The sequence below is a fragment of the Wasmannia auropunctata genome, unplaced genomic scaffold (assembly GCF_000956235.1).
Source record: "Wasmannia auropunctata unplaced genomic scaffold, wasmannia.A_1.0 LD336099.1, whole genome shotgun sequence".
In the NCBI taxonomy this organism is placed as follows: domain Eukaryota; kingdom Metazoa; phylum Arthropoda; class Insecta; order Hymenoptera; family Formicidae; genus Wasmannia; species Wasmannia auropunctata.
Window position 1 is genome coordinate 841,878 of NW_012026791.1, and position 24,924 is coordinate 866,801.

Below are 24,924 nucleotides of genomic sequence, written 5' to 3' on the forward strand. Positions count from 1 at the left end.
ACGTGTGCTCTTCCGATAAACGTTAAATTATATGTATTTATTAAATGAATAAATATATAGTCTACTGACTGTCTACATAGATGACACACAATAGTTTACGTTGTCTACGTAAACGTAGAATATTATATTTTACGCGTAGATGCACAACCCTGATTATAACATTGTACAAAGTATTCTTTATCGAAGAAGTACATAAAGATGGATAGATCGATCTCTTTCGATAATTACCAATAGTGTATAATGTTAAGGATTGACGTAACCAACATGAATATTAAGTGTAGCTAGGCAAGCAAGTCGTAAGCTATCACCTTCTTACGGCAATTGTAGTTAAAATACGGAACAAATAACTTTGAGGTAACTCGAGCTTTAGAGGAAAATTTAATTTTAAATATCGCGCGACGATATAGTGGAGAACTGTAAAATTATTCATCATACATTATTACGATTGTTATTATAAATAATAAATATAAATTCATAATATAATTATAGAGATGCTTCATAAAATAAACATATTTACAATGCAATATTATCATATATTGCATATTTCTCATAGTTATATTCGACAATAATATAACAAAAATGTAGTTTTAAAAAATCGAATGCTATCGTGTCGTAGATATATATTCATATCTATAAAACATCAAATAATAAATCGCAACATTATCGTTTATCTCTTTTTTTTTAGCCTGAACGCTTGCGCTCGCCGACGTGGGTGTTAGACTTTCAGAAGGGTAATAGTTTCGAGTGCGCAACGCTTTTAGTAAGCTTACTGCTAGGACAGAGTTACAACGCGTTCGTAGTGAGCGGATATGCATCGCGCGAGCAAGTACTCTGCGACACGACCAGAAGAACCTGTCCGTATTTGCTGCCGGAGATTGAGCAAGTACCGCCGCCGGTCGACAAGCCCAAAACAGTCAAGTATCAGTTAAAGGCACCGCCCGATTTCAGGAGTCGATTCCTCTTAGAGTTGGAAGATCGCGAGAGAGCAAAGACGGAGGCGGAATTACAACGTCAAGAAGAAGAGCGACAGAGGATGATCGCTGTACGTATATGTGAAAGAAAGTGCCATTTTACCTTTGATATTGTTATTTAATACATTTAGTAGTAGTTGCTTAATGAAGATTTAATAAATATATCTTACATCTAATAAATATTAATCTTATAATTCTTATTAATCTTATTATTCTAATAATATTAATCTTATTATTCTAAATATAATGCATGATCGGAATTTAAGAGATTCTTTTTCGTAATGGAGATAAATTAATTGTAAGATTAAAAAACTTTTTGTAAAGATTTCTCCCTCCCTTCATAGAGATTACTGTACCGACTATGATTATGATTTATGATTACGATTTTATATGTCGATCCGCATCGCGATTATTTATTCGGTCTTATGGTCCTAGGAATTCGAACGTCCACAACCCGATAAATATTTCGGTCATCGAATACACGCGTGGGTGGTTATCTTACCGGACGAAAATGGTGCGAGAAACCGAGAAATCACCGAACCGATCTTCGTCGAGCCTTCCTCCGGAATGTCTTATAACCCGGCCGATGAGGAAACTAGTTTGTTGTATCTGGGAGTCGAGAGTATTTGGAACGATAAAAATTATTGGGTGAATATGCAGCCTCGCGGTAATGGCTGCGCGAAAATAAATTGGGACTTGAGCAAAATCGAATTCTGGGAGCATCTGCTTCCTGGTGAACCGCGAATCGTGCGAAAAGACACGGACGAAATCGAGGAAGACATTGCCATAAAACAGGAGAAGCATTTGGACATGCCGGTCTCATACGTGAGTGAAATCCGAATTCATAGTTTAGGTATGTAAATATATAGATATTTTTTTAAGTCTATTTCTTATTTTTTTAATCTATTTTAATAATAGCAGAGCAGTTGTTTAGAGAATTATTACTATTATCTATAATAATTGATTTTAATTTCGGCTTCTTTATATAATCATACACATAATTATTACCTTTCGCACGAGACTCGCGAGTGGGTGGTTAGGTTATATATATATTAGTTTATAACTTCAACTTTCTCTGCTTCCTATTTTAATAAAAGCTATGTTTATTTTAATAAAAATCATATATAATTAGTTTATAACTTCAACTTTCTCTGCTTTTATTAAAATAAACTTAAAAAATAGACCTTTCGCGCGAGACTTGCGAGGGGATGGTTAGGCTATATATATATAATATATATAACCTAACCACCCACTCGCGAGGCTCGCGCGAAAGGCAATAATATATATACATATATATGATCATATAAAGAAGCCGAAATTAAAATCAATTATTATAGATAATAGTAATGATTCTCTGAACAACTGCTATATATTTATTTGTCTATATTATATATATGCTTTTTTCAGATTTTGAAAGACGATATCCACGGGGCAGTAAAACGATATTTTACAAAAAAGCCAAGGTAGAATTATACGCTCCGTACTCTCGAACCGATAGCTTGATTCAGAGAGTAACCGTTTACGATGATTACGAATATACTATCCCTGTCCGAAGTTATGAGAAGTACTCGAACAGAGGTGACTGTCTTACAGAATCTAGGAAAGACTTCACTACAAACACCGTAACGGATTTCTTTGTGAAGGGTCGACCGGATCACTGTAAAGGTGCAATTCGAAATAAAAATATTGTAACGCGAGTTCCGCTTTGCATAAATGATAACGAAAATTAATATTTTAGCGCATCGTTTTCTCGCATTCGGCAGTGATTCAATAGACGGTGAAAGAACGATAGATTTTTACGATAGAGCGCAATTTGACGGACTCTCACGCATCGAGACGGGCCTGCTTTATTTGACTCAACATTACGTGGATCGTGAGGATCTTCTGTATTACAAGTAAACCGATATTCCCGTTTATTTATTATATATTATATATTTCTATTTTCGTCATATTAGTTTCTCTCGAAAAATTCTAATCAGTCATCTCGAAAAGAAATCAGATCCTTCGAGTTATATACACGATTTTTTCTGCACGTATAAATTGTTCTCATATAATGAATATGTAACGTCATTATTAGATAATGTTGTATTATTTTTATTAATATTTATAAGTATTGATAAATATTGTTATTATTAAAATATTTATAAGTATTAATAAATTATTTATAAATATTAATAAATACTTTAATAGTAAAAATATTTATCAATACTTATAAATATTAATAAAAATAATACAACATTACATAATTTAGGTAATGGATTTGTGAGAAAAAATCAGGTATATAAATTATATAAAAAATTGTTATTTGATTTTAACTGATTTTTTCTCACAAATCCATTACCTAAAAATTAAAATATTTTAAGACTCACCAGTCTTCGAAGCGCAGCAGCGGAGTTGTAATGAGTAATCTGTAAAATATAAATAAATCCAAATATTAAAAAGTCGTGTCTCAAAAAATATATCTTAAAAAATAAATACTACATGTTCAACTTTCTATTTTCTTTCTTTTAAATAAAACAATAAAAAAGATTACATTATTTTTAAAAAGTGATTCTTTCAGATATTAATTTTTACTTTTTGGATAAATAAATCTAATTCTCTCTCTTTCAAATTATCTAAATAATTTCAAATCAATCATTTCAATCTGTCTTACAATTAGACATTTTCAAGTATTTTAAGTATTATATTTTTCTCAATTTTCTAATAAATATTATTAACATACAAATATTTTGCATGTCTCAAAATAAAATCTGAAATATTTCCTACACATCGTATTACACAGATTGATATAAAAATTGAAAGTAACACGTAAATGGACAATCAATTTGAAGAAAAAATAAATAGCATAAAAAATACGGTATAAAATAAACTATTTGGATATTAATAATATCTATTAAAAAATTGAAATACATATATATATACATATATATATATATATATATATATATATATATATATATATATAATAAATTGCAGATCCGATACCGGTATAATCTCGTTAAGCTCAATTTGCAGCGCCTACGCAAGAAAGGATAATTAATGTTGAACGTCGCGATTCATTTTTTTTCGAAACAAGTATTAGACTGTCACCACGATATTCGAATCTCTGAGCCGGCGCAATTACACCGATATGGATCTAACCTTCAATTACAAGATTTACAAGACGCTTACCCACGGTTGCCCCGCCGTTGCCTGACGCCACCCCGGGCCCGGGCTCCTCCTCTCAGTCCTCCTCTCGCTTACGCCGTCGCTTTCGTTTCCTGGCAATGTCATAAACACACGCGACACACACGCACACGCGCATCACGAGCAACACTTCGCGGATTAACCATTGTCACTCGCGTATCGTTGCGTATCGTTCTGTCTCCACACGGCTCTCCCGTCGAGCTCAAAAACAAAAAGACTTGCGCTAATGGCGCCGAGTGCCTCGCGTTAAACCGGAGGACGGAGGGATATAAAGAGTAAACGCGTGGAGAACTCGCTACCGCGCCCGACGCGCCCGTGACGACTGGTAGTAATGCGACGAATTAAAAAATGGAGATAAAAATTCGTAGATCGCGCGGCCTGCAACTTAACGTGGCGACGCTACCTGTTGCTCCCCCCCCCCCTCCTCCTCCCTCTCCCATAAATTCATCCATCTCGCACTTCGAATAATTTCGAGGAAAATTTGCGACGATTATTGCCTCGTGTCGCGACACGCGGGCAAACCGCGCGAGCTCGAGCTGCGGAGAGAATCGGAAAGTATGTTGAAATATCGCCGAATAATCGCTTATCGCGCGAAGTACGGTTGTCGGCAACGGTAGGGGGGTGGGGCGGAAGGGGGGTACGCACGGATATACATTCGTACTTCGAATAATCGAGGAAAATTTGCGACGATTATTGCCTCGTATCGCGACATGAACGAATCGCGCGAGTTCGAGCTGCAGAGAGACTCGGAAAGTACGTTGAAATATCGCCGAAATATCGCTCGTCGCGCGAAAGTACGGTTGTCGGCGCAGGAGGGAGAGGGGAGGGGGGAGGGGGTACGCGCGGATATATATTCGAATTTTGGTCGAATCTGCTACGCGTCTCGCGAAATCCCCGTGTACGTGCAATATATATTGAAGATTCGCATCTCGCGATTAACGTGCGTCGAAAGACGCGGCGATCGCGACGATTATACTTACGAGGGGGGGAAAGGCGTCCCCCCAGCGCCGTCCGACGCGGAGTCAATCCGCCGCGCGCTCGCGCCATTTTGCCCCGATCGCTTCGCGTTCACGCCGTGCCAGCGCCCCTCCCCCCCCCTCGCCCCGCCCCTACCCGCTCCGAGTCAAATTAGCGACTATTCGGCGAATTCGGACCGCTCCTCGGAAAACACGCGACTGAGATGTTCGACGTCGAGAGCACGCGCGACAAACTCCGCGAACGTGCCGGTTATTATTAACGAGGCCAACCGGTTAACGCCCGTTGGCTTCCCGGTTTTCTCGTGTTACGCGTCCTTATAGGATCTATCGACGATTCACGTATTACTTTACTACGCCGGCGGGCGAGTAGTCGTGCAAGTTCGAATGAAACTCGACGTGCGAAGCGCGGACTCGACGTCCCGTCGTCGTCCCCCGAAATGTAATTAACGTTGGCTATACCAACTCCGGCACATAGCGCTCGCACCTCTCGAAGGAACGCTGTCTGCACACGTCACACTCGGCTCGGCTCGCAGGACACATATTGCACCCGACACTCGACTACTGTTTACGTTGCACCGATTGCACCCGACGGGCGACACTCTGCATTGCACCCGATCTGCCCGATACGCGAGTCGCGAACCCGCGGAGTGATGGCGTTATTGTCGATTGCGGCGATCCGCGATCCTAACCATGAAGAAAGATTTGTACGTGCGGTTGAAAGAATCGTGTGAAGCTCGAGGGATCTGATTTCTTTTCAACGATGTAAAGGTACGATTTCGAAAATGGATCACATGTTTGAAATTAACGTTTGGTATTCGTCAATTTCGATCGTGTGATCTCTTTTTGACGCTAAAAATGAGCGTCAGTATGAAAAGGTATACCTCAAGTACGCATCAGAATCTCTCGGGATAAACTGACATGATGAAGATAGAAATGTAATAGAAATATAATAAAATAATACATTCGTATCACTTTAATAGGCACGCTGAATTTTCGGTGGACCAAAACAATGCCAAGTCAGTGCAGGACGATATCCATTCTCGACGCGTCTCGGTAGTGCTCGCCCGATATAAAAATCGATGAAATTTACGGCGCACTGCACAATTAATATTGTTTTTGCATCTCGCAGAAAATCGTCGAGAAGTATCACAGGAATGAGAAAATTCCGGCCTGCGGGGACGTGGCCGTGCGCGAGTTCGCGGTGATCGGAAATGAGATCTCCATTGAATTCCATTACGATCGAGATCGGTGTACCCGGGCTACTCGTACATTCGTAAAACCACCGATGGCGGACAGGGGAGACCGTTTGGTCTTCGATTCTGCGATGACCCGCGGATACAACGTAAGTTTTCTCCATGGCAAACGATGATATTGGCGAAAAAGTGGAAGGCGGCGTAATCGAGGAAATCTCTTCCCGCAGCCAGATCCGACCGCACCGCCGGAGAGAAACCTCGAGCTCTTTTACACGCTCGATAAACATCTGAAGGACGAGGATCGCTCCGTACTCCACATCAGAGACGTCGAAACCGACGTCGCGGCGTTTCTCCGAAGGAGAGCCGATGAAAATTTAAATCCGCAGCTCACAGTTTCGTTATTCGACATAAATCGAACAGCCGAAACGATAACCGAACTAGAGGTATATATTTTATCAATGATCTAATTTATTCTTTCTTTTTTTTTTTTAAATATTAATCAGTCTCGCAATCTACTTTCAGAAAACAACGAGTCAACGCGAAGCTATGCAAGAGCTGAATGAATTGGGACCGTACCTGGCGCGAATAGGCAATCCAGCATCCCTCAGTAAAACGGAGGCATATCTGCTGCGCGACGACTGTTTGAGTGACTTCAAGCAGGTGTCCATTGACAAAGCGAATCGTATTTTACGTATGATCGAAAAGCAGGCCGTGGAATTGGAGAAGATGCAAACCCTTCTAACGCAGGTTCGTCAGCAGCTCAATTCGCTCCGTACATTTCGTTCGCGCTGAGCACTTTTTTTTTTTACATCGATGTATTTTTTTCATATAATTATATTATAATATTTACATGCAGTCTGTCGACTTATCGAAAGCGGAGGAGGAACAGATGTTGGCTAAGATAAACGAGATAAGCTTCAATATGCACGTGCTGGAAACGTATCTCAATCGGCACAGGGATGTGGTGCCGCAGAGATACAGAACACTGCTAGAGCGTCTACGGCAGAACCCGTATCTTCAATTACTTCAGAAGAATTGAAGAATCACATTAAAAGGTGTATATGTAAGTAGCTCGCGCGCAAGAGTTTCTCATACATTATAAAAATCGTACTCTATTTTGTATTATTAGAGAGTATATTGGCATCACAAAATGTACAATCACAATGTACTTTATCGAAAGGACCACGAGCCCATTTGACCGATACATCGACCTAAAATGATTTTTAACAATAAATCAAACGGTTTTAAATAAATTGGCATATCGACGATCATTTAGTGTTAAATACCTTCGTCGTCGAAAGTGGCGAGTGTAAATTTACTAAGTTTATTTGTGAAGCTTCCACTGGGGAAAACCAGCGGATGATCAGATTGGTCGTTGTTGCTGTCACTATTAAGAAATTGATTGCGATAGTCCTCCGCAAAGCCGGATATTAAAGTATCCATCATTGGTGCCTGAAAGGACGATTTTTTTATTGTACTGATATTTCGTTCTCACAAAAGTAATTACGTGTATTATTTTCAAGACGATTTATTTATACCTGTCTCGAGAACACTTGCAGAATCTTGTAGACACGCGCTCCGTTCTCTCGTACCGGAAATTGCAGGAACAAGCAAGGTAGACAATCCGGATTATTCTCGTCCGACGGTTTCGCCATTTCCCAGCTTAATTCCGAGTATTTTAGCCCTAATAGCAAGCTCTACATAAATATATTTCAATTGTTACTATGCTATATGTACTCTATGGATGTATTTTATACAAAGATCTTCATTTAAACGAGAACTTCGGCTGTTACTTACGCACTGCATGTCGTCGACTATGTACACCCCCGACGTGTTGATCGCGACGAGGACCTGCATGTCGCGATTAGTGATCCACGACGCGAGTCCTCTGACGGGTCGCTCGATTTGACCTTGAAAGAAGGCCGCGCCGTAACACGGTAGATTCCAACAAAACTCGAGATACTTCCTGATCAGTTTCTTGGGATTTGCGTTGGCGGTACCGTTGTGACTAGGTATTCGCTTGTATTGCTCCAAAAGATGCGCCTCGGGTGCACCCTTGCCACCCACCAGTCCCAGTCCGAGTCCCAGTCCTAGTAGGAGGCTCGGGGAGGCGTAGTGATGCGGTAAAAAGCGGCCGCGATGTCTATGGAAAAACGCCAAGGTGTGGGTCTGCGCGTTATACGGGCCGAGCTCGATTCGGGCTTGTAACGCTCCTAAACTGGCGTAACGTGCAGGACCATCGCACGCGTACCGTCCTGGAAAAGCAAAAGGGGCAAATTTACGTTAGAGAAGAGATTATAAAAGAAATATTTTGTTACTTTCGTAGGATCTTATTTCTTTCGTTTCCGTACCTTGCAGGACATTGTACTTGGCTTCCGCATAGAGCAGCTCAAGGACCTTGATATCCTTGATCTGCTCTTCCTCCGACCTGGGGAGAAATATGTTTCTACGAAAATATAGCAACGGCTCCTCGTCGTCGGAATCTTCCGTGTGAGAGCTGTACTTGTTTACGAGGTAATTCCATTTCGCAGCCAATTCCACGGGCATGTGCGTTGGACGTAACTGAACCTCCAGCTGCGCGGAACACAGCCACAGTGCGAAAACTGGTGTAGCGGCCGACAAAGAGAATCTCGACAGACCCAGCTCCGCTTCCGACTGCACTATCGTGAAGATCTGCTGGACAGTCGCGTTTTGTTCGACCTCCATCGTCAGGAATACCCCTGTCATCAGATACACGGCTATGCGTATCGTAGGTCTTCCCGTATTCGAGTACTGCGGTTGATTCGCCATTGTTTTACTTACTGCAATAAAATAGAGGAAAAGGGGAGAAAAATAATAGGCATTGAAAATTATATCCCATAATTTCAGAACAATTTCCAGACACATACATGTGGAGTGTCCTTCCGCTTTGTAGTCATTTGGATAGCGACGCAACGGCTGTCCTCTCTGAATCGTGCAATCATTCTGTTGCTCCATTTCCTTCAATTTTTCCTTAATCTTTATCAATTGATTAAAGAACCTATTAATACAGCAATGAAAAAAAAAACAAATTAAGATTACATGTACACATCGACCTTATAGCTGTTTTTAGTTTAGTCACTCATCTCGTTAATATCATTTACCTTCTTGATTTAGATATTGTACTTAATATTGTAATCAATATATATGTATATTATTTAAAGCTGCACGTTCGTAACACCATTGTCGATGTTATTATCACGAAAATAAGTGATTGTTCTTATTACTAGTCGATTATTGCCTCTCGAATATTTCACTCACATTTTTGTTGCGATAAACTATGCTCACTTGTATCTACAGGGTTACGCATTGTCAATGTGCAATTTTTAGTTCCTCTATTTTGGCTTCATTTCGGGTTCAATGCATGTTACTGTGCTATGCCGCGCTGCCATCTGAACTATGGAGCAGCTACAGCAGTTATTGATTACTTGTACGTGTATATATATGTATAGAACGTACAGTATTATCCCAATACCGTTAATTTCTATGATAAAACTAATATTTACATAGAAAAGAAAAAGATTCACTGAAGTCATAAAATACTTTATTAACAAAATTTACTCATTGCTCCTCAGTTTTTTTTTTTTTACACAATTACAACATCTTTGTAGTCCCTTTCAGAAATCCAATAATGGAAATTACTTATTTTGAGTGCTAAAAGCACTGCATTAAATTTCTGTAAGGGGTGTACAAAAAAAATTATTCTCATAAAAAAAGAAATCTAATTCGTGTAATCATTGATGTACGTAGATGTAGAAACAAAGTTAATCTAATTTTCTTACATACTACATTCAAATAGTTTTATTTGATCAAACATAATATAAAAGTGACGATACTTTTCTCCGTTCATTATATTATTGTTGTAAGAATAGTGTAAGTTATATACTAAAAATAACTTAAGGGGATGACATTAAAGGGTTTTCAAGTAAACTGATTTGGAAAGTGTTATCATGTGATATTATTGACAGAATTATACTGTCTCCTGCGCATTAACACATAATCGAAGAGTTAAAGAAATCTTTGTACGTCGAAATATTGTAATCTTCATACGCATAAATCTCGCACTTTATATTAGATCAGCCACGTTCATCGGCATTTCGTCTATTTGCGTAGAGTAATATTGCTCGATATCTCGGAGAATTCTTATATCGTCAGTTTTCACGAAGTTTATCGACACACCCTTGCGGCCGAAACGTCCAGACCGACCTATTCTATGAATATACAATTCACGATTGTTAGGCAGATCGTAATTAATTACAAGCGACACCTGCTGAACGTCGATTCCTCTCGCCCATACATCCGTTGTGATTAACACGCGACTGTAAGAAAAAAAAAGAAATGCATTGATATAATTCCTCGTAAAAAATAAAATTTTAAAATTTTTATATACAAAATAAAGTTTCAAAATTTTATCTTTGGAATTTAATATCTACCTCTGACCAGATCGAAACTCTTTCATTATGTTGTCTCGTTCCTTCTGCGGCATATCTCCATGCATGGAACATACTGTAAAATTGGCCTCTCGCATTTTTTCCGTCAACCAGTCCACTTTACGTTTAGTGTTACAAAAGATAACCGCCTGTGTTATTGTTAACGTGTCATATAAATCACAGAGCGTGTCGAATTTCCACTCCTCTCGTTCTACAGCGACGAAGAATTGCTTGATTCCTTCCAATGTCAATTCATCACTGGAAATTAGAAATTATTAATTAGAAATAGCATGCACACACGTGTTTAGCAATGAAAATTAAAGATAAATTATTTACCGTTTTACAAGGATACGGATAGGATCTGTCATGAATTTACTAGTCATCTCGAGAATCTCGTGCGGCAAAGTGGCCGAAACTAAAACGACTTGCGTCGCCGGTGGTAGATATCGATACACATCGTAAATTTGCTCCTTAAATCCTTTGTTCAACATTTCGTCAGATTCGTCCAGTACCAGCATTTTGATTGCTCTAGTCCTGAGGACTCGCCTCTTAATCATATCTAGAAGTTTTACAATTTTATACAAATGTTAGTACAATCTTTTTACATTATATATAAATATATATATATTTTTTTAAAATACAATACCTACCAAATACTCTGCCAGGTGTGCCAGACACAACATGCTGGCCGTAATCAAGCTTCCTAATGTCTTCTCCAAGATTTGTACCGCCAATGCAAGCGTGACATTGTACGTTCATAAAATCTCCCAATGCAAGAATGACTTTTTGGATTTGAGTGGCGAGTTCTCGAGTCGGGGACAAAACCAGAACTTGAGTCTCTCGTATCTGCGTGTCCAGAGATTGTAAGATTGCAATTGAGAAGGTGGCGGTTTTTCCGGTACCAGATTGTGCTTGAGCTATCACATCTCTGCCCTTCATGATAGGTTTAATGGATCGTTGTTGAATGGCCGACGGTTTTTCGAAACCTGTGTAGAAGTAGAAAAGGGATGAATATCTCATGTGTGTTTAAAAGCACTCAAGTTGTAATCATTACAGATTTCATTAGGTATCAGATGATTAAGTTTTTCTTTTTAACACCGTGATATAACAAAGCTACAAAGAAAACATAGGTAGCAATAAAAAAATTGTGATAAACATAGATATAAATGTGTAAACATAAATTGCTGACGATTGCGAGGAAAGATTTGCCACAACGGAACAGGTATCGCGTCGATTATATGTGCAAAATGATCTGTTTTCCTTTTTTTAAACTAATCATCTAAAGATCTGATCTAGGATTCAATCTAAAAGAAAATATAAGCCGCGCAAAAATTGAGGTTAAGTCAAAACGATGAGCGACGAAACTACGTACCGTAAGCGTAGATTCCGCGTAACAACTCGTCGCGGAGACCCATGTTGTCGAAGGTAGGAATAACCTCGACATCTTCGCTGGTTTCAAACTCGACATTCGACAAATCTTCCGTTTGCGCCACACGACGTGACTTCTCCGCCATTTTCGCCAAAACGTAAAGACGCGTCCTGAACTGCGGCCTGTGAAGCCTCCGGGTCCCGGGATGCTCCGGGAATGGACGAAACTTCACGATTATCACGGAGTAAACGGAATCCGATTACTAGCGCCTCTATATCGTGAATCTTGAACTATGTAGCCACCATGTAGGACATTCTCGGCTGGTAACATCACGGACTACTATAAATTTGTTTATCTAGAGAGAAGGGAGATTCGACAATATATTGAATTTATATAAAAATTAAATTAAACATTTAAAACAATAAAAACAATTATAATTGTTCTCAGGGTTCTCTCTGCAGATTTATCATATTTGACGTTACTAACGAAAGATAAATATATACCTGGGATCGAATTATACGATTGAAGAGAGAGGCAGCGAGAGATGGTGAAAGAGAAAGAGTGAGGAAGGTGGCGGAACGGAACGTGGTAGGGACCGCCGACCGGACGACCGCGGTAACCGTAGTGTTTCAAACTCTCGTTATATCGAGTATTGCACGTACGTGACAATCGCGAATGTTCGTACGTACTGTATACGACGTGGAGGCCTTCTTTTTAACTGTACCGCTCAGCCGTTTTGTATCAAGTAAGCACGCAAAAGAAATTTCGATTGAATGCACGCTTGTAAGAATTGTAGGTTATACTGTTTACGAGGACTTCAAAACTTATCTCTTCACACGTTTTTGCGTGGCATTCGTATTTACGCTGCCGGTTCTTGCTCACCGCAAATAGTGAAATACTCCTCTTGCGCTGCGACCACGAATTTACAGTTGTTCAAGCGTCAGTCGAAGCTCGAACACGAGCACGCCGATTTCTAATTGTTTTTACTGTATCTTCGGCAGGATGGAGTCCAGGACCGAGTTTAAGATAAAGTCACCGCCGACCGACGCAATCTCCGCGGTCGAATTTGGACCAAACTCCACACAGTTCCTATTGGTGTCATCATGGGACAGTACAGTGAGACTGTACGACATACACGCCAACACGATGAGATTGAAGTACAATCACGATTTGCCGGTGTTGGACGTCGCGTTTCAGGTAGTTTAAGGCCACCAATTTGCTGCTGTCTTGCCCAATTGTACAAATCTGGAGATACAATCTCTTCGAATCACACTTTATACAGGGTGTCCCAAAATTGGCGCATTTGGAGTACAGGACGTGATACTTTGTGCTAAAAGGAACAACTTTTTCCTTTAGCAAACTTTGATCTGACAAGTAATTTTGGCAGGAGAGCTGGTTAAAGTTAATGAATAATCACTCTTGTCCATGTGGCGCTCAGGGCCAGCATACGCTCCTCCATTCACTTGTTCCTAATCCTTGGCTAATATTTACAAATAATGTCTTAAAGATACTAATACGGCTCTGTTATTAGTTTGCGACATTTTAAGACTGTGTTTAAGACAGTCTTAAATATTAAGAATCAATCATAAATATAATTATTATCAATTATTAATATTTAAGACTGTCTTAAACACAGTCTTAAAATGTCGTAAACTAATTATAACAGAGCTGTATTAGTATCTTAAGACATTACTTGTAAATATTAGCCAAGGATTAGGAACAAGTGAATGGAGGAGCGCGCGCATGGACAAGAGCGATTATTCGTTAACTTTAACTAGCTCTCCTGCCAAAATTACTTGTCAGATCAAAATTTGCTAAAGGAAAAAGTTGTTCCTTTTAGCACAAAGTATCACGTCATGTACTCCGAATGCGCCAATTTTGGGACACCCTGTATATATATATAAACCATTTTAGTTTCATTTTGAATTTGTTTCTGCACTCTGGCAGTTGATATATACGTTGAAATTTTTTCACTCTATCTACATAGAATGATAAAATTGAACCCTGTCCTCTTTACCTGTCAGATGACTCTGCTTTGTTATTGGGTTATCTAACAAATTTAAAAAAAAGCTTTTGATCATGATTACTTTTAATAATTCCCTGACGATTTTCTGTATTGTTTGCAGGACGCTGTTCACGCGTATAGCGGTGGTCTAGGAAATACTCTGAAAATGTACGACATAAATAGCAACACTGGTACCATCTTCCTTAATTTTATCATTTTACTTTGTACTTTCATTGCAAGTGAAAATATTTCATTGAAAATATCTGTTCGCAGAGTCGATAATGGGCACACATGAGAAGCCAATTAGGAAGATAGAGTATTGCGCGGCTGTGAATGCAATATTGACCGGCGGTTGGGACGCCACGGTAAAACTGTGGGATCCACGAACACCTACCTGCGTCGGCAGTTACCTGCAGCCCGATGTGGTCCTCGCCCTGTCTGTATGCGGCGACAAGTTCGTCGTGGGCACGGCGAAGCGAAAAGTTTGCATTTGGGATCTGAGAAACATGGCGGGCATGTTTCAGAGACGAGAAAGTAGTCTGAAGTACCAAACGCGCTGCATCAAGGGTTTCCCGAACGAACAGGTGCGTTTGTCCTTTGCAAAGCGCACAATTTATCGCATCGTTAATCTGTTGTTGCTTGTAGCGTGTTCGCATTTTTTATATATTCCTTTTTTTTTCTTGTAGGGTAACTGTCCCTATTAGTGTGCGTTTTAATATGCTTTTATATTTAAATAAGTTATAAAAATAAACTGGTACAAATAGACTTTTTTTAAGTTAAAGTATTAACTTAATAAAAAAAAAACTGTTTATTTATTTGTACCAGTTTATAAGTCATAAAAATAAATTGGTACAAATAGACAGGGTTTTTTTTTAAGTTAAAATATTAACTAAATAAAAAAAACTGTTTATTTATTTGTATCAGTTTATAAGGCATAAAAATAAATTGGTACAAATAAATAGACAGTGTTTTTTTTATTAAGTTAATACTTTAACTTAAAAAAAACACTATCTAATAAACTGGTACAAGTAAATAGACAGTGTTTTTTTTAAGTTAATACTTTAACTTAAAAACACTGTCTAATAAACTGGTACAAGTAAATACAGTGTTTTTTTTTTAAGTTAAAGTATTAACTTAATAAAAAAAACACTATTTATTTGTAGTTTATTTTTATGACTTATTTAAATATAAAAGCTAATAGGGACGTACAGGCACACTAATAGGAACAGTTACCCTATATTCCTTTTTTATATATTCTTATGTATTCCTTTTTTTATATATTTAGGGATATGTATTAAGCAGCATAGAGGGTCGAGTCGCCGTCGAGTATCTCGATACGATGCCAGAAGCCCAGAAGAAGAAGTACGCGTTCAAGTGCCACAGAATAAAGGAAAACAATGTCGAGCATATCTATCCTGTGAACGCCATTAGCTTCCATTCTGCATACAACACGTTCGCCACCGGCGGCTCGGACGGTTACGTGAATATTTGGGACGGTTTTAACAAGAAACGGCTGTGCCAGTTCCATCGATACAACGCCGGCGTGGCCGCGCTTAGTTTTAGCCATGACGGTTCCGTTCTCGCGATAGGCGTTTCGTACTTAAACGAGGCCGAGATACCGCCGGGCGGCAGTGACGAGCGAGAAATTTATATAAGATACGTCAACGATCAGGAGACTAAACCGAAGTAAACAGCAAGTTTATACAAGTCGTCGGTACAATGACAAAGATGTGCGATGAGAAAAACTCATGGATTTCCATGCGTAAAATGCAGAACGAATGGCGGTAGAAACGCATTCTGTGAATAATTGTAAATATTCTGTGTTTATTTATATATGCATCTCATGGAAAGTAACATCGGCTCAATATATAGGTTCAATAAATTGTACGTTTTATAAAAATATTCTCTTTTGATTTTCAGGAATTAAACCTAATTTGTACGCGTATGGATTATTCTTACATTTTCATATACGATATCACGACGCTTTTTTCCAGCATACCGATGTTTTGACGATTCTCTTCGTCTATTTTATTAAACTTTATTTGACTTGATTACATATTCATATCGTACAATTAGGTCATTTACTTAAAAAATAATAATGTAACTTATGCATAGATTGCATATCAAATATTTACAGTTTAAATTAATACTGTACTGTGTGATCCTAAGAGATAAAGGCTTTTCTACTTTTAATAAGATTACGACAGACAAAGATATTATATAGATACAATTAGGAATAGGAGGTAAAATAAGAGACAGCGTGCACTGTATAAAATTTATATATTTACTAAATGACTTTACATTATATATAACCAATACAATGATTGCAAAGAAGCTACAAAATTTTACAGAATAAATAACTTTTTTTACATTGCACTGTGTTGTAATTTATGTTCTGAAAATTTTCAAAAACCAATCGCTAAGAAAACGAATACGCATTATCAAAGAGATTTAGTTAATACATAAAGCATTGCAAAATATAGAGAAGGCAACAACTTTTTGCGTCGGCCATAAAACAATTTCTTTTCGACCGATGCAAAACGCGATTAATTTCCCCCTCTTTACGTTCTGTTACATTTTTCATTTCAACTGTTAACATAAAATATAGTACGGCATTTAAGAGTATGTACAAGATATTTAAAAAAAGTATTCGATCTCGTAAGAGCTGAAATGTAAATAAAGCAAATATACAAGTCCATTATGTAACACTGATAAATCGTAATGTAGATATACTGTTGTCAATAATTAATTGTTATACAGATTCATAGCAATGTAACGTTATGTTCGAACTGTTTTTACAATGTTTCAACTTGTAAAACCTTATTGTCGCTATCAATTCGCAGTCTCTTTGTGGAAGAAACAAATGTGGATTAGTCATTGCAGCCTCAAAATGAACCAATTACGCTATAAACAATGATCGAATAAAATATCTGAATGTGTCAATTTAAGGCGCAACTTATATCAGAAACTGTACAATATTTTTATTTTACACGGGCTTAAGAAAATCATTGAGAATTCTCTTGAGTATTTTGATCTTCAAAGTAAAATGTGTGATATACACGATTATGTACAAAATTCCGAGTGCAAATTATACCACAGTTTGCTTGTTTTTATCATAGAATTTGTAAAACAATTATAAGGCAAGTCAGAGATATCCTATTTTTTTTATATAAATCGCATCCAAAGATAATAAAGATAAGCTATATAGAATATATACGTAGAAATCATACTTCTACATTACTGGACCAATGCACAATGCTTAAATTACGATTTGGTGTATGCATCTAATACGTATTACATCTCTCCAACAATTTCTATAATGTTTGAAATAACAATATGTACATATTTAACAATTTGTACTAATGATCTCCTGTGTTGCTTTTGGCAAAATGTTCTCACACAAAATAACAAACTAATTATTCTTCTTGTCGTATTGTTAATGATGCAATATTATTTTACATTCTTGCCGTCGATAACGCTTTGGCGCGATAAATTTTCACTTTCTTTAGTTTCTTTTTGTCGAGCGAAAATTTGAGGAGATGTACGCTGACATATTTATTCATCATGATTTGAGTTAAATGATGAAATTATGTAATAATTAGTAATATTAATTACAATTATTACTTATATAATTATAAACAATAAGTAATAATTATATAAGCGTATTTGGATAATAGTCAAGCAATAATTATAATTAATAATTATTAAATAATTATAATTATTGGTTAGCATTATTCCATGATAAACCCCAGACTTTCAATGTTTGTTCCACTAATCCTATGTATCTTCACAAATAACGTCCCTCAGTGTGTCCCGTATTGTGTCATGCGTGGCAAAGCTGATTCCGACAGCAATAGGACCCTTTACCCAATTCATGCTCAAGCCTTTGTAAAAAGCCATTATTCCTTCTTCTCTGTAACATGCACAATGGTAATTTGTGTTTAATATAATTTTGATAAATATAAAATTGCATTTATTATAAAAAAAAAACAGTAAAACATACTATTAAATGTATCAATTTCAATGTCTCTAAATATTAAATGTATCATTTAAATGTATATCTAAGTATCTTCTTTGTTTCTTCAAATTTAAAGGATATTATTTAGAATTATATATAATTTATTTTTTTTGTCAGTTTCTTCAGTAAATTAACTTCGATAATTTATTGATTATTCGTTCAGTGTAACTCTATACAGACAGCTGCTACGCTCTACTATTATTTATTTTTAAATAAATTAGTATCTATAAATGATGCATAAATCCTTACGTATAAATTTTCACGATAGTCGACGTGATCGTGTGATAGTGCTGGCCCTTGATCGCTGACGTCTGCATTCTCCGCCGCACAATGTCCAGTGGGTAGCTGCTTGTCTGACCGACCATTCCAGCGATGCCGCCGCAAATGAGCGAGGTCGAGAATCCCGGAATAGTCACCGTGTACACTGTTCATCGACACGTAGCCATCATCGAACATGAAGCACGCAGCACTTCGAAATACGCCGCCGGTCGGGCTTGTCTCGCGTCGCTATTAAAGTTAGTACCGTCCCAATATCAGGGGAAACAGGGTGCCCCCGACGTGCCCCATCGATACCCTGCTTTACGATCATATACAACAGCCACTCTCATTCGTATAACCCTCGACTGTCTCTTTTTCGCTTTGTTGCATGTATATATATATGTATGCGTGTGCGTATGTGTATATATGTGAGTACAAGCACCGCCACCGTCGACGGGCGTCAAGAGAATTCATCGTGTGAACGGAACTCACCGGTCAGTAAGTTTCTCAGTATGTCGTATGTGAAGAAACTGCAACCGGCATACGGGATGGCACCGAGGATCGTAGCGGTGAAACCACGATAGTACGCCAATACTCCCTCCTCCCTGTACATTCGCGAGAACCCCTGCCGCAGAGTCTTGTACTCGGCCTTCAGGGTCACCGCCATTCTCGCCCGCATCAAATCCAACGGATAGGTCATGGTCTGCGACGTAACGCCCGCGAGCGCGCCGGCCAGGAAACTCGCCCATGGCTTTTCTCTATAAATATTCATAACACACAGGAATTAAATTTGCACCCGGTATCCTCACTTAAGTCACAGCGGTGTTCCTTTGTTTGCTAAAGATGTCCCTGAATTTATTTATTTTTTTTTTTTTTTTCGTGTATATACCTTGCCGCGTTTATATTCAGAATTCTCTTCCACTGTTCGTGCGCCGTGAACTGCACCGCCGAGTACGGTGCTATCCTGACCATGGTAGCGCTGTTTCCGCGCCACAGGCTGAGGAGGCCTTCGGTACGCATCGCTGTAGTCAAGAACCCAATCGCCGCCCTGGCCGAGTAGGGCTGCTTCGAAATTTGAAAGTTGATCTTTGTACGATCCAACGGCGCTATCGTGGTCTTCGCCAGAGCACCCGCTATCGCACCGGACACCAAACTCGTCCAGACTCTTTGAGTATTGGAAATCTCCTTTCCGGTGGATTTTTTCTGTTTGCTCTAAAACATATTGTTTTTCTGTTTTTTTATCGTGTGTTGAGATGGATAATAAGTATACTTATGTTACATTAAGGGGTCTCACCACCCCTGAGGCCTTAAAATGGTACCTAAGTTTGGGATTTTTTTGTGGGTAAATAGATAACTTTATTTAAAAGTTGTTTAGAAGACATTGTTGTACATATGAAACTAAAAAAAAATATTTTTATATTTTTTTTATATACAAAATGGCGACACAATGGCCTACTAGCGGAATCTTTTTTTTGTTTTTTTCGGTGTACAGGATTTCAGGCACACGGTTTGATCTTAAACAAAACACAGAATTTTCACTATCTACATATTAAAGACTAGAGAAGTACGTAGGCGTTTTTTAAAATATTGATTTTTCTCGAAATGGCAGCTATTTTTACAAAAAGTTCGTATTCTTGTCGATACAAGTCTTTCGTAAAACAGCTGCAATTTTGAAAAAAATCAATATTTTGAAAAATCCCTACGTACTTCTCTAGTCTTTAATATGTAGACAATAAAAATTCTTTATGTTTTGTCCAAACTGCGTACCTGGAATCCTGTACACCGATAGAAAAAAAGAGATTCCGCAAGTGTAGACCAGTGTGTCGCTATTTAGACATAAGAAAATAAAAAAATATTTTTTTGGTTTCTTATGTATGTACAATAATGTCCTCTAAGCAGATTTGAAATAAAAGTTATCTATTCACTCACAAAAAAATCTCAAACTTAAGGTATCATTTTAAAACCTCAGGAGTGGTGGAGATCCCTTAAATGATATTAAAATGTCTTTGATGCGTACAAGTTTTCGCGTTATGGGACAATCTGTGATAATTTGCGATCTATCCCATTCTATACACAAATATTTGTTTATATTAGTTTTATCGACGAATATAGAGCTTCTTACTGTAATATCCACATCTTGCCTCTCCATTGGTGGGGCCGATGCGGCAGGCAACGTCGATGTGGCGTGTTTCCCAGGGATCGGCAACACGGACACCTGAATACGCTCGAGAACCGCTTTGCCACCCTCTCCGGGACGGGTTGCATGTCCGCTCATCTCTGGCCTGATTTCCCGTTACCGATGAGCTCTCATACAGATCGTCGTCTCTGTTTTTCCTATCGCTGATGTACACAGGTACAAGGCAATGCTGTAAACATATTTGATTTATGAAATTAAGTTGACAAAAACAAAGTTTGGAGTCTTACGATGTGAATGTTTAAAGTTTAAACATTCAGATCATAAGACTTGTTTAAACTATAAATGAATCACACTAGAAAAGACTTAAACGCATTAGGAATTAAAGATATTAGAAATTCGTAATTTCGTGAAGAAATTCTAAATTCCTTTTAATTTCTTATGATTAATTTTCTTATCAAACGTCGACCTGAAACCGATCATTCATATCGTTTGAAAGTTTCTGATACAATCTACGATAACTCTATGATATCGTCTTGATGTCGGTTTCTGCATTATCACGTAAAATGGAAGGAATTTTGAAAAAACCAGCTATTGAGAAAGAGAATAGAATTTGAGGGGAAAATAGCTAAACAGTATTCCGATTATAAAAGCTAAATAAATAATTTGAGATAGATAAGAATTACACGACTCTCAAGAAGTAGATTGGGAGCTTAAATTTAATACTATCGTGTACTTATAGTTAGGTAATGCGCTGACGTCAATGAGATCAAAGTACAAATTGTAAGACTTGTACTCTACAAAATACGGAAAGCTTGTGACGTCCGTAAATAAATTCGAAGAAAATAATTCTCGTGCGCGTATCGATGACATTTACGCTGAAATAATCTCTGTATTCTATATTTGAAATTGTGGAAAACTGACAGTACGCTAAAGAGAACGCCGGCTAAGAGAATAAAGCGAATATGTTTAGCAAATAAAACGATTATCTTTCTTCAAGTTTGTTCGTTATCATTTGTTAAAATGTTTTAAATGTAAAAATGAAAATGAAGAACATTACTATAATTAAAATAGGAAAGGAGCGACGTTTGTGACACGACGATAAGAATTATCTTCAGCGTCGCTCTTTTGCATTTTTGCAAAGCAAATATTGTAGTTTCTCGTTATCAACAACAAGTGTAAGATGCGAAAAAAAGGCTATAGATTAATAATTCTCGCGCAACAACTCGCGCATAAATATCTCTCTGCTTATGACGTACGTAATGCAAATTAGATAATCGTTATTTGTATCTATATATCATGGACCAAAAATATCTTCAAAGTATCGTCTTTTATCGGTTGGCCACGCCAATTAGAATTCTACAAGAGATTTCAGCGGAGCGAAATTATCTCGACTTTTTTTTTTGGAGAGATAAGAAATTCTCCGTGATAAAAAAATATTTAAAGAAAAACAGATAAGATATAGAGGTTGCTAAAAAGTAGAGAACTATTATTTTACCTTCTACCTCGTAAGTAATATCGATATATTAAAAGTAAGTTTATCGTGATAAAGTTTTACAAAACAACGAATTTTCGCTAACAGGAAAGAAAATTTGTATTGCAGAAACGGACAATTTTTTGTATATATAGGAAAAACTTTTTAAATGTTAAGCAAAGTTTAACAAACAATAGTCGATAATATCTTTAACCTAGCTGCTTTTCTTAGATAAGCTATTGAATATAATAAACAATTACAATTTTTCCAATTTGTAGGGAAGTTTCCATAGTTTCCATTCTTCGACTATTAGAAATCTTATCTCTCTCTCTCTCGTGCACGCGTCCTTGTCACGCGTCACCGCATGATAATAATTGCAGTGCATTGAGAAGATATACAGTAACAGATGGGTTGCGTTTATGCATAGTCATGCGGCAAACGTCACGCGCCGAGATAAATGACTATAAATTTGACTCCGAAGAGAGAATATGAGTGTCCTTCTACGTTCAAAGGAAGCGTCGAAAAGCTTAGCAAATCTGCGCGACGTGAAGATTTGAATAAATAATCCGCTTAAGCGGACCGGTTGGAGTATTTTTAGGATTCACTGGAATTTACTGTGGGATTGCATCCAGAACAAATACGATACAGTTTTCCCGCTCAGGATATAATGTCCGTCTGAAATTTCGAGATGCAAAGATAAAAGGTAGAGCCTTCCAAGAATTGAGTTTTGATAATTCCACGTGCGATATTTACTTCATTTTTTTTCTATAATTTTGTTAATAAGGGATTTAAACATGATAAAAATAAAAAAATGCTCTGAAGAAATTCATGATAAACATTGGATTCTGCGGGTTCTCGGAATTCCAGGTATACCCTCGGCCTGATGAATAACGCAGCGTTCGACGAAAATCAAGTCCAATTCTCGGAGTGGCCTCAGAGTCACGCCTATAAAACGCTATAAAACATGACGCCGTGGAAACGCGAGGATATTATGTAACGCGCGTGTTATCGGCACTTGAAAATTTGCTTGCGTACGAAGATACGAGAGACGAGGCGGCGAAATGAGAAGCGGTTTGATTGTTCACCGCTGGAACACGTGGGAAACGAATTGCGATTCGTAAAGCGCGTGCGAGATTATCGTGTGTTAAAACTGTCACACCGTGCAGGAACGGCAAACATATAACATTTCAATCCGCGCGCGACCTGATAAAACGATTATTTTGATAAGCGAAAATTTATTAATGAGGAATTTAATTCTATCAATCATTTTCTGTATCTTCACAAAGACGACGATGCATAAAAATATGTCATTAACACAAAACTTTTATGTAATATTAATATTATATAAAAGTTCAAACTTGGCCAGTAAAAAAATTGAAATAAAACTAATATGATCGTCGATAGATTCCTATATTGATTTCTGGAGCTCCATTGAATTTCCAGCGTTTCATTGAAGAAATGCTTCTCGAATCAAGCGCTAAAAATAACTGATCCACATTGAACGGATTAAAGATCAATGTCATGCTGCGCCAGCAACAATTAATCTTAAGAATCAACAATCTAATAGAATTTCCTCTCTCGGTTTGCGTTATGCATTTTTTTTCACACGAAATAAATACACACCTACGAAAGAGATAACAGATAATGGAAGAACACTATATATATGTATATATATATATAGTGACCGAATGATCGAACGACGTGATATTTAAAAGACGTGTGCCCATTCTCTCTCGGATGTCCTTTGAACTTCCGTTTTTTGTTCGCCAAGACGGTCTGTCAAAATGTCCGTACAAGGGTCTGTCTGAAGGCCAGTCGCCGACGCGGCGTATGACGTTTCGAAAAAAAAAAAAAATTTATCTCTCTGTTTATACCCATTTCGGGAGGGATACGAAACAAACAGTCTCACCGAGCAAAGTGCGCCAAAGCGGCGGCGTAGAACAAGTGCCACACGTATACACGGCGAACATGCCGGACGTGCGCCTTTATTTACTCGAGCGCGCTCCGCGCGGATCGTCGCCGCGAGTAGTCTGTCGCAGACAGATTGATTCCGCCCGCGTACAAGGCGGTCGGAAACACCATCGGTGTTCCCTTCCATTTTGCTTCGAAAAAGCCGGAGTGTATCGCCGTGCAACGCGACGCTTATTGTCGAAGCAAGAGAAAGAGAGAGAGAGAGAGAGAGAGAGAGAAAAGATAGAAAAATAGAGAAAAAAAATAAAAAGTCGAACGTAATCCGCGTCCCCCCTATCGATCAGCATTTTCTGCGACGCAAATAAGCGAACCAACCTCTGCCGCTCCGGATGATGGTACCTCGAAATCGAATTGACACGTAACCACGTCCGCGACGGTTTACAGACTGCCACGGACTGCGATCACTGGTCCAATGACCAATCACTCCAATCAGCCGCGCGTCACGGAGGCATCATGCGCGCCATCTGTGCCATATCGGCCGTATCTCTCTGTGACGTGCTGTGTGACCAGTGTGACGCTCGATTGGTTGACTCACCGACGAGATATTATTAAAGCTGACACCAGTTGGAACGATAACTTCAAAAATACTGAATGAAATTAAAATCGCTTTTACAGGATTGAAATAGACATAAAATGTAATGGGGCGAGCTATTTTTTTGTAGTGAAAACAAAAAATTAAAAAATTACCTTTTTTTCGGGTCGTACAGCAATCTTAACTTATCATCTGACGTACACATGTCATTGGTATAAAAGTTCTGTAGCTCATACGTACAAAATAAGTAGCTCGCCCCATTCGGATTACAGGAACAAATAAATACAAGATCTTTTGTAGCTACGATTGAAAGCGTAGAAAAAAGGTTTATCGTCTAACTGCAATTGTGGAATTTTAGCACATTTAGCTAAGCCAAAGACAGCAAAAA

At 38.1% G+C, this 24,924-nt stretch overlaps 5 protein-coding genes across 8 annotated transcripts in view; 2 read left to right on the forward strand and 3 right to left on the reverse strand.

The window, feature by feature from the left end:
* LOC105462393 (coiled-coil domain-containing protein lobo homolog) overlaps window positions 1-8,939 on the forward strand; it is a 108,366-nt gene extending 99,427 nt beyond the window's left edge. The window contains exons 3-12 of one of the 3 annotated variants that reach the window (XM_011708940.1): window positions 686-1,042; window positions 1,407-1,824; window positions 2,379-2,636; window positions 2,710-2,866; window positions 6,115-6,187; window positions 6,264-6,476; window positions 6,555-6,770; window positions 6,850-7,074; window positions 7,184-7,390; window positions 8,859-8,939. In XM_011708940.1, the coding sequence (XP_011707242.1) occupies window positions 686-1,042; window positions 1,407-1,824; window positions 2,379-2,636; window positions 2,710-2,866; window positions 6,115-6,187; window positions 6,264-6,476; window positions 6,555-6,770; window positions 6,850-7,074; window positions 7,184-7,366 (2,100 nt within the window). In that variant the 3' untranslated portion in view covers window positions 7,367-7,390; window positions 8,859-8,939. Of the gene's footprint in view, window positions 1-685; window positions 1,043-1,406; window positions 1,825-2,378; window positions 2,637-2,709; window positions 2,867-6,114; window positions 6,188-6,263; window positions 6,477-6,554; window positions 6,771-6,849; window positions 7,075-7,183; window positions 7,581-8,858 lie in introns of those variants that run through there. The other 2 variants (XM_011708939.1, XM_011708938.1) reach the window with 2 other exon arrangements.
* LOC105462391 (putative FERM domain-containing protein FRMD8P1) lies at window positions 7,443-9,813 on the reverse strand. Of its 2 annotated transcripts, none has more exons than XM_011708934.1 (7): window positions 9,607-9,813; window positions 9,216-9,346; window positions 8,679-9,128; window positions 8,125-8,582; window positions 7,866-8,024; window positions 7,614-7,779; window positions 7,443-7,538 (listed from the first exon to the last, which is right to left on the reverse strand). In XM_011708934.1, coding segments are annotated over exons 1-7 (1,407 nt in total). In that variant the 5' UTR covers window positions 9,609-9,813; the 3' UTR covers window positions 7,443-7,497. The 2 variants fall into 2 exon arrangements, with proteins under 2 accessions (XP_011707236.1, XP_011707237.1); XM_011708935.1 differs by having other exon boundaries at window positions 9,450-9,813.
* A 59-nt stretch (window positions 9,814-9,872) lies between these two features.
* On the reverse strand, window positions 9,873-12,360 carry LOC105462390 (eukaryotic initiation factor 4A-III). Its single transcript, XM_011708933.1, has 5 exons — window positions 12,148-12,360; window positions 11,426-11,761; window positions 11,112-11,334; window positions 10,779-11,033; window positions 9,873-10,664 (listed from the first exon to the last, which is right to left on the reverse strand). Exons 1-5 carry the CDS (start codon window positions 12,287-12,289, stop codon window positions 10,412-10,414), a joined length of 1,209 nt encoding a protein of 402 aa, XP_011707235.1. The 5' UTR covers window positions 12,290-12,360; the 3' UTR covers window positions 9,873-10,411.
* Window positions 12,361-12,599: 239 nt separating this feature from the next.
* Window positions 12,600-16,523, forward strand: LOC105462395 (mitotic checkpoint protein BUB3). Its single transcript, XM_011708942.1, has 5 exons — window positions 12,600-12,889; window positions 13,146-13,341; window positions 14,271-14,340; window positions 14,423-14,733; window positions 15,435-16,523. Exons 2-5 carry the CDS (start codon window positions 13,147-13,149, stop codon window positions 15,837-15,839), a joined length of 981 nt encoding a protein of 326 aa, XP_011707244.1. The 5' UTR covers window positions 12,600-12,889; window position 13,146; the 3' UTR covers window positions 15,840-16,523.
* On the reverse strand, window positions 16,415-24,412 carry LOC105462394 (mitochondrial coenzyme A transporter SLC25A42). Its single transcript, XM_011708941.1, has 6 exons — window positions 24,320-24,412; window positions 20,548-20,791; window positions 19,315-19,637; window positions 18,918-19,183; window positions 18,417-18,591; window positions 16,415-18,062 (listed from the first exon to the last, which is right to left on the reverse strand). The coding sequence occupies exons 2-6, from the start codon at window positions 20,698-20,700 to the stop codon at window positions 17,927-17,929; spliced, it is 1,053 nt and encodes a 350-aa protein (XP_011707243.1). The 5' UTR covers window positions 20,701-20,791; window positions 24,320-24,412; the 3' UTR covers window positions 16,415-17,926.
* Between the last annotated feature and the right edge of the window lie 512 nt (window positions 24,413-24,924).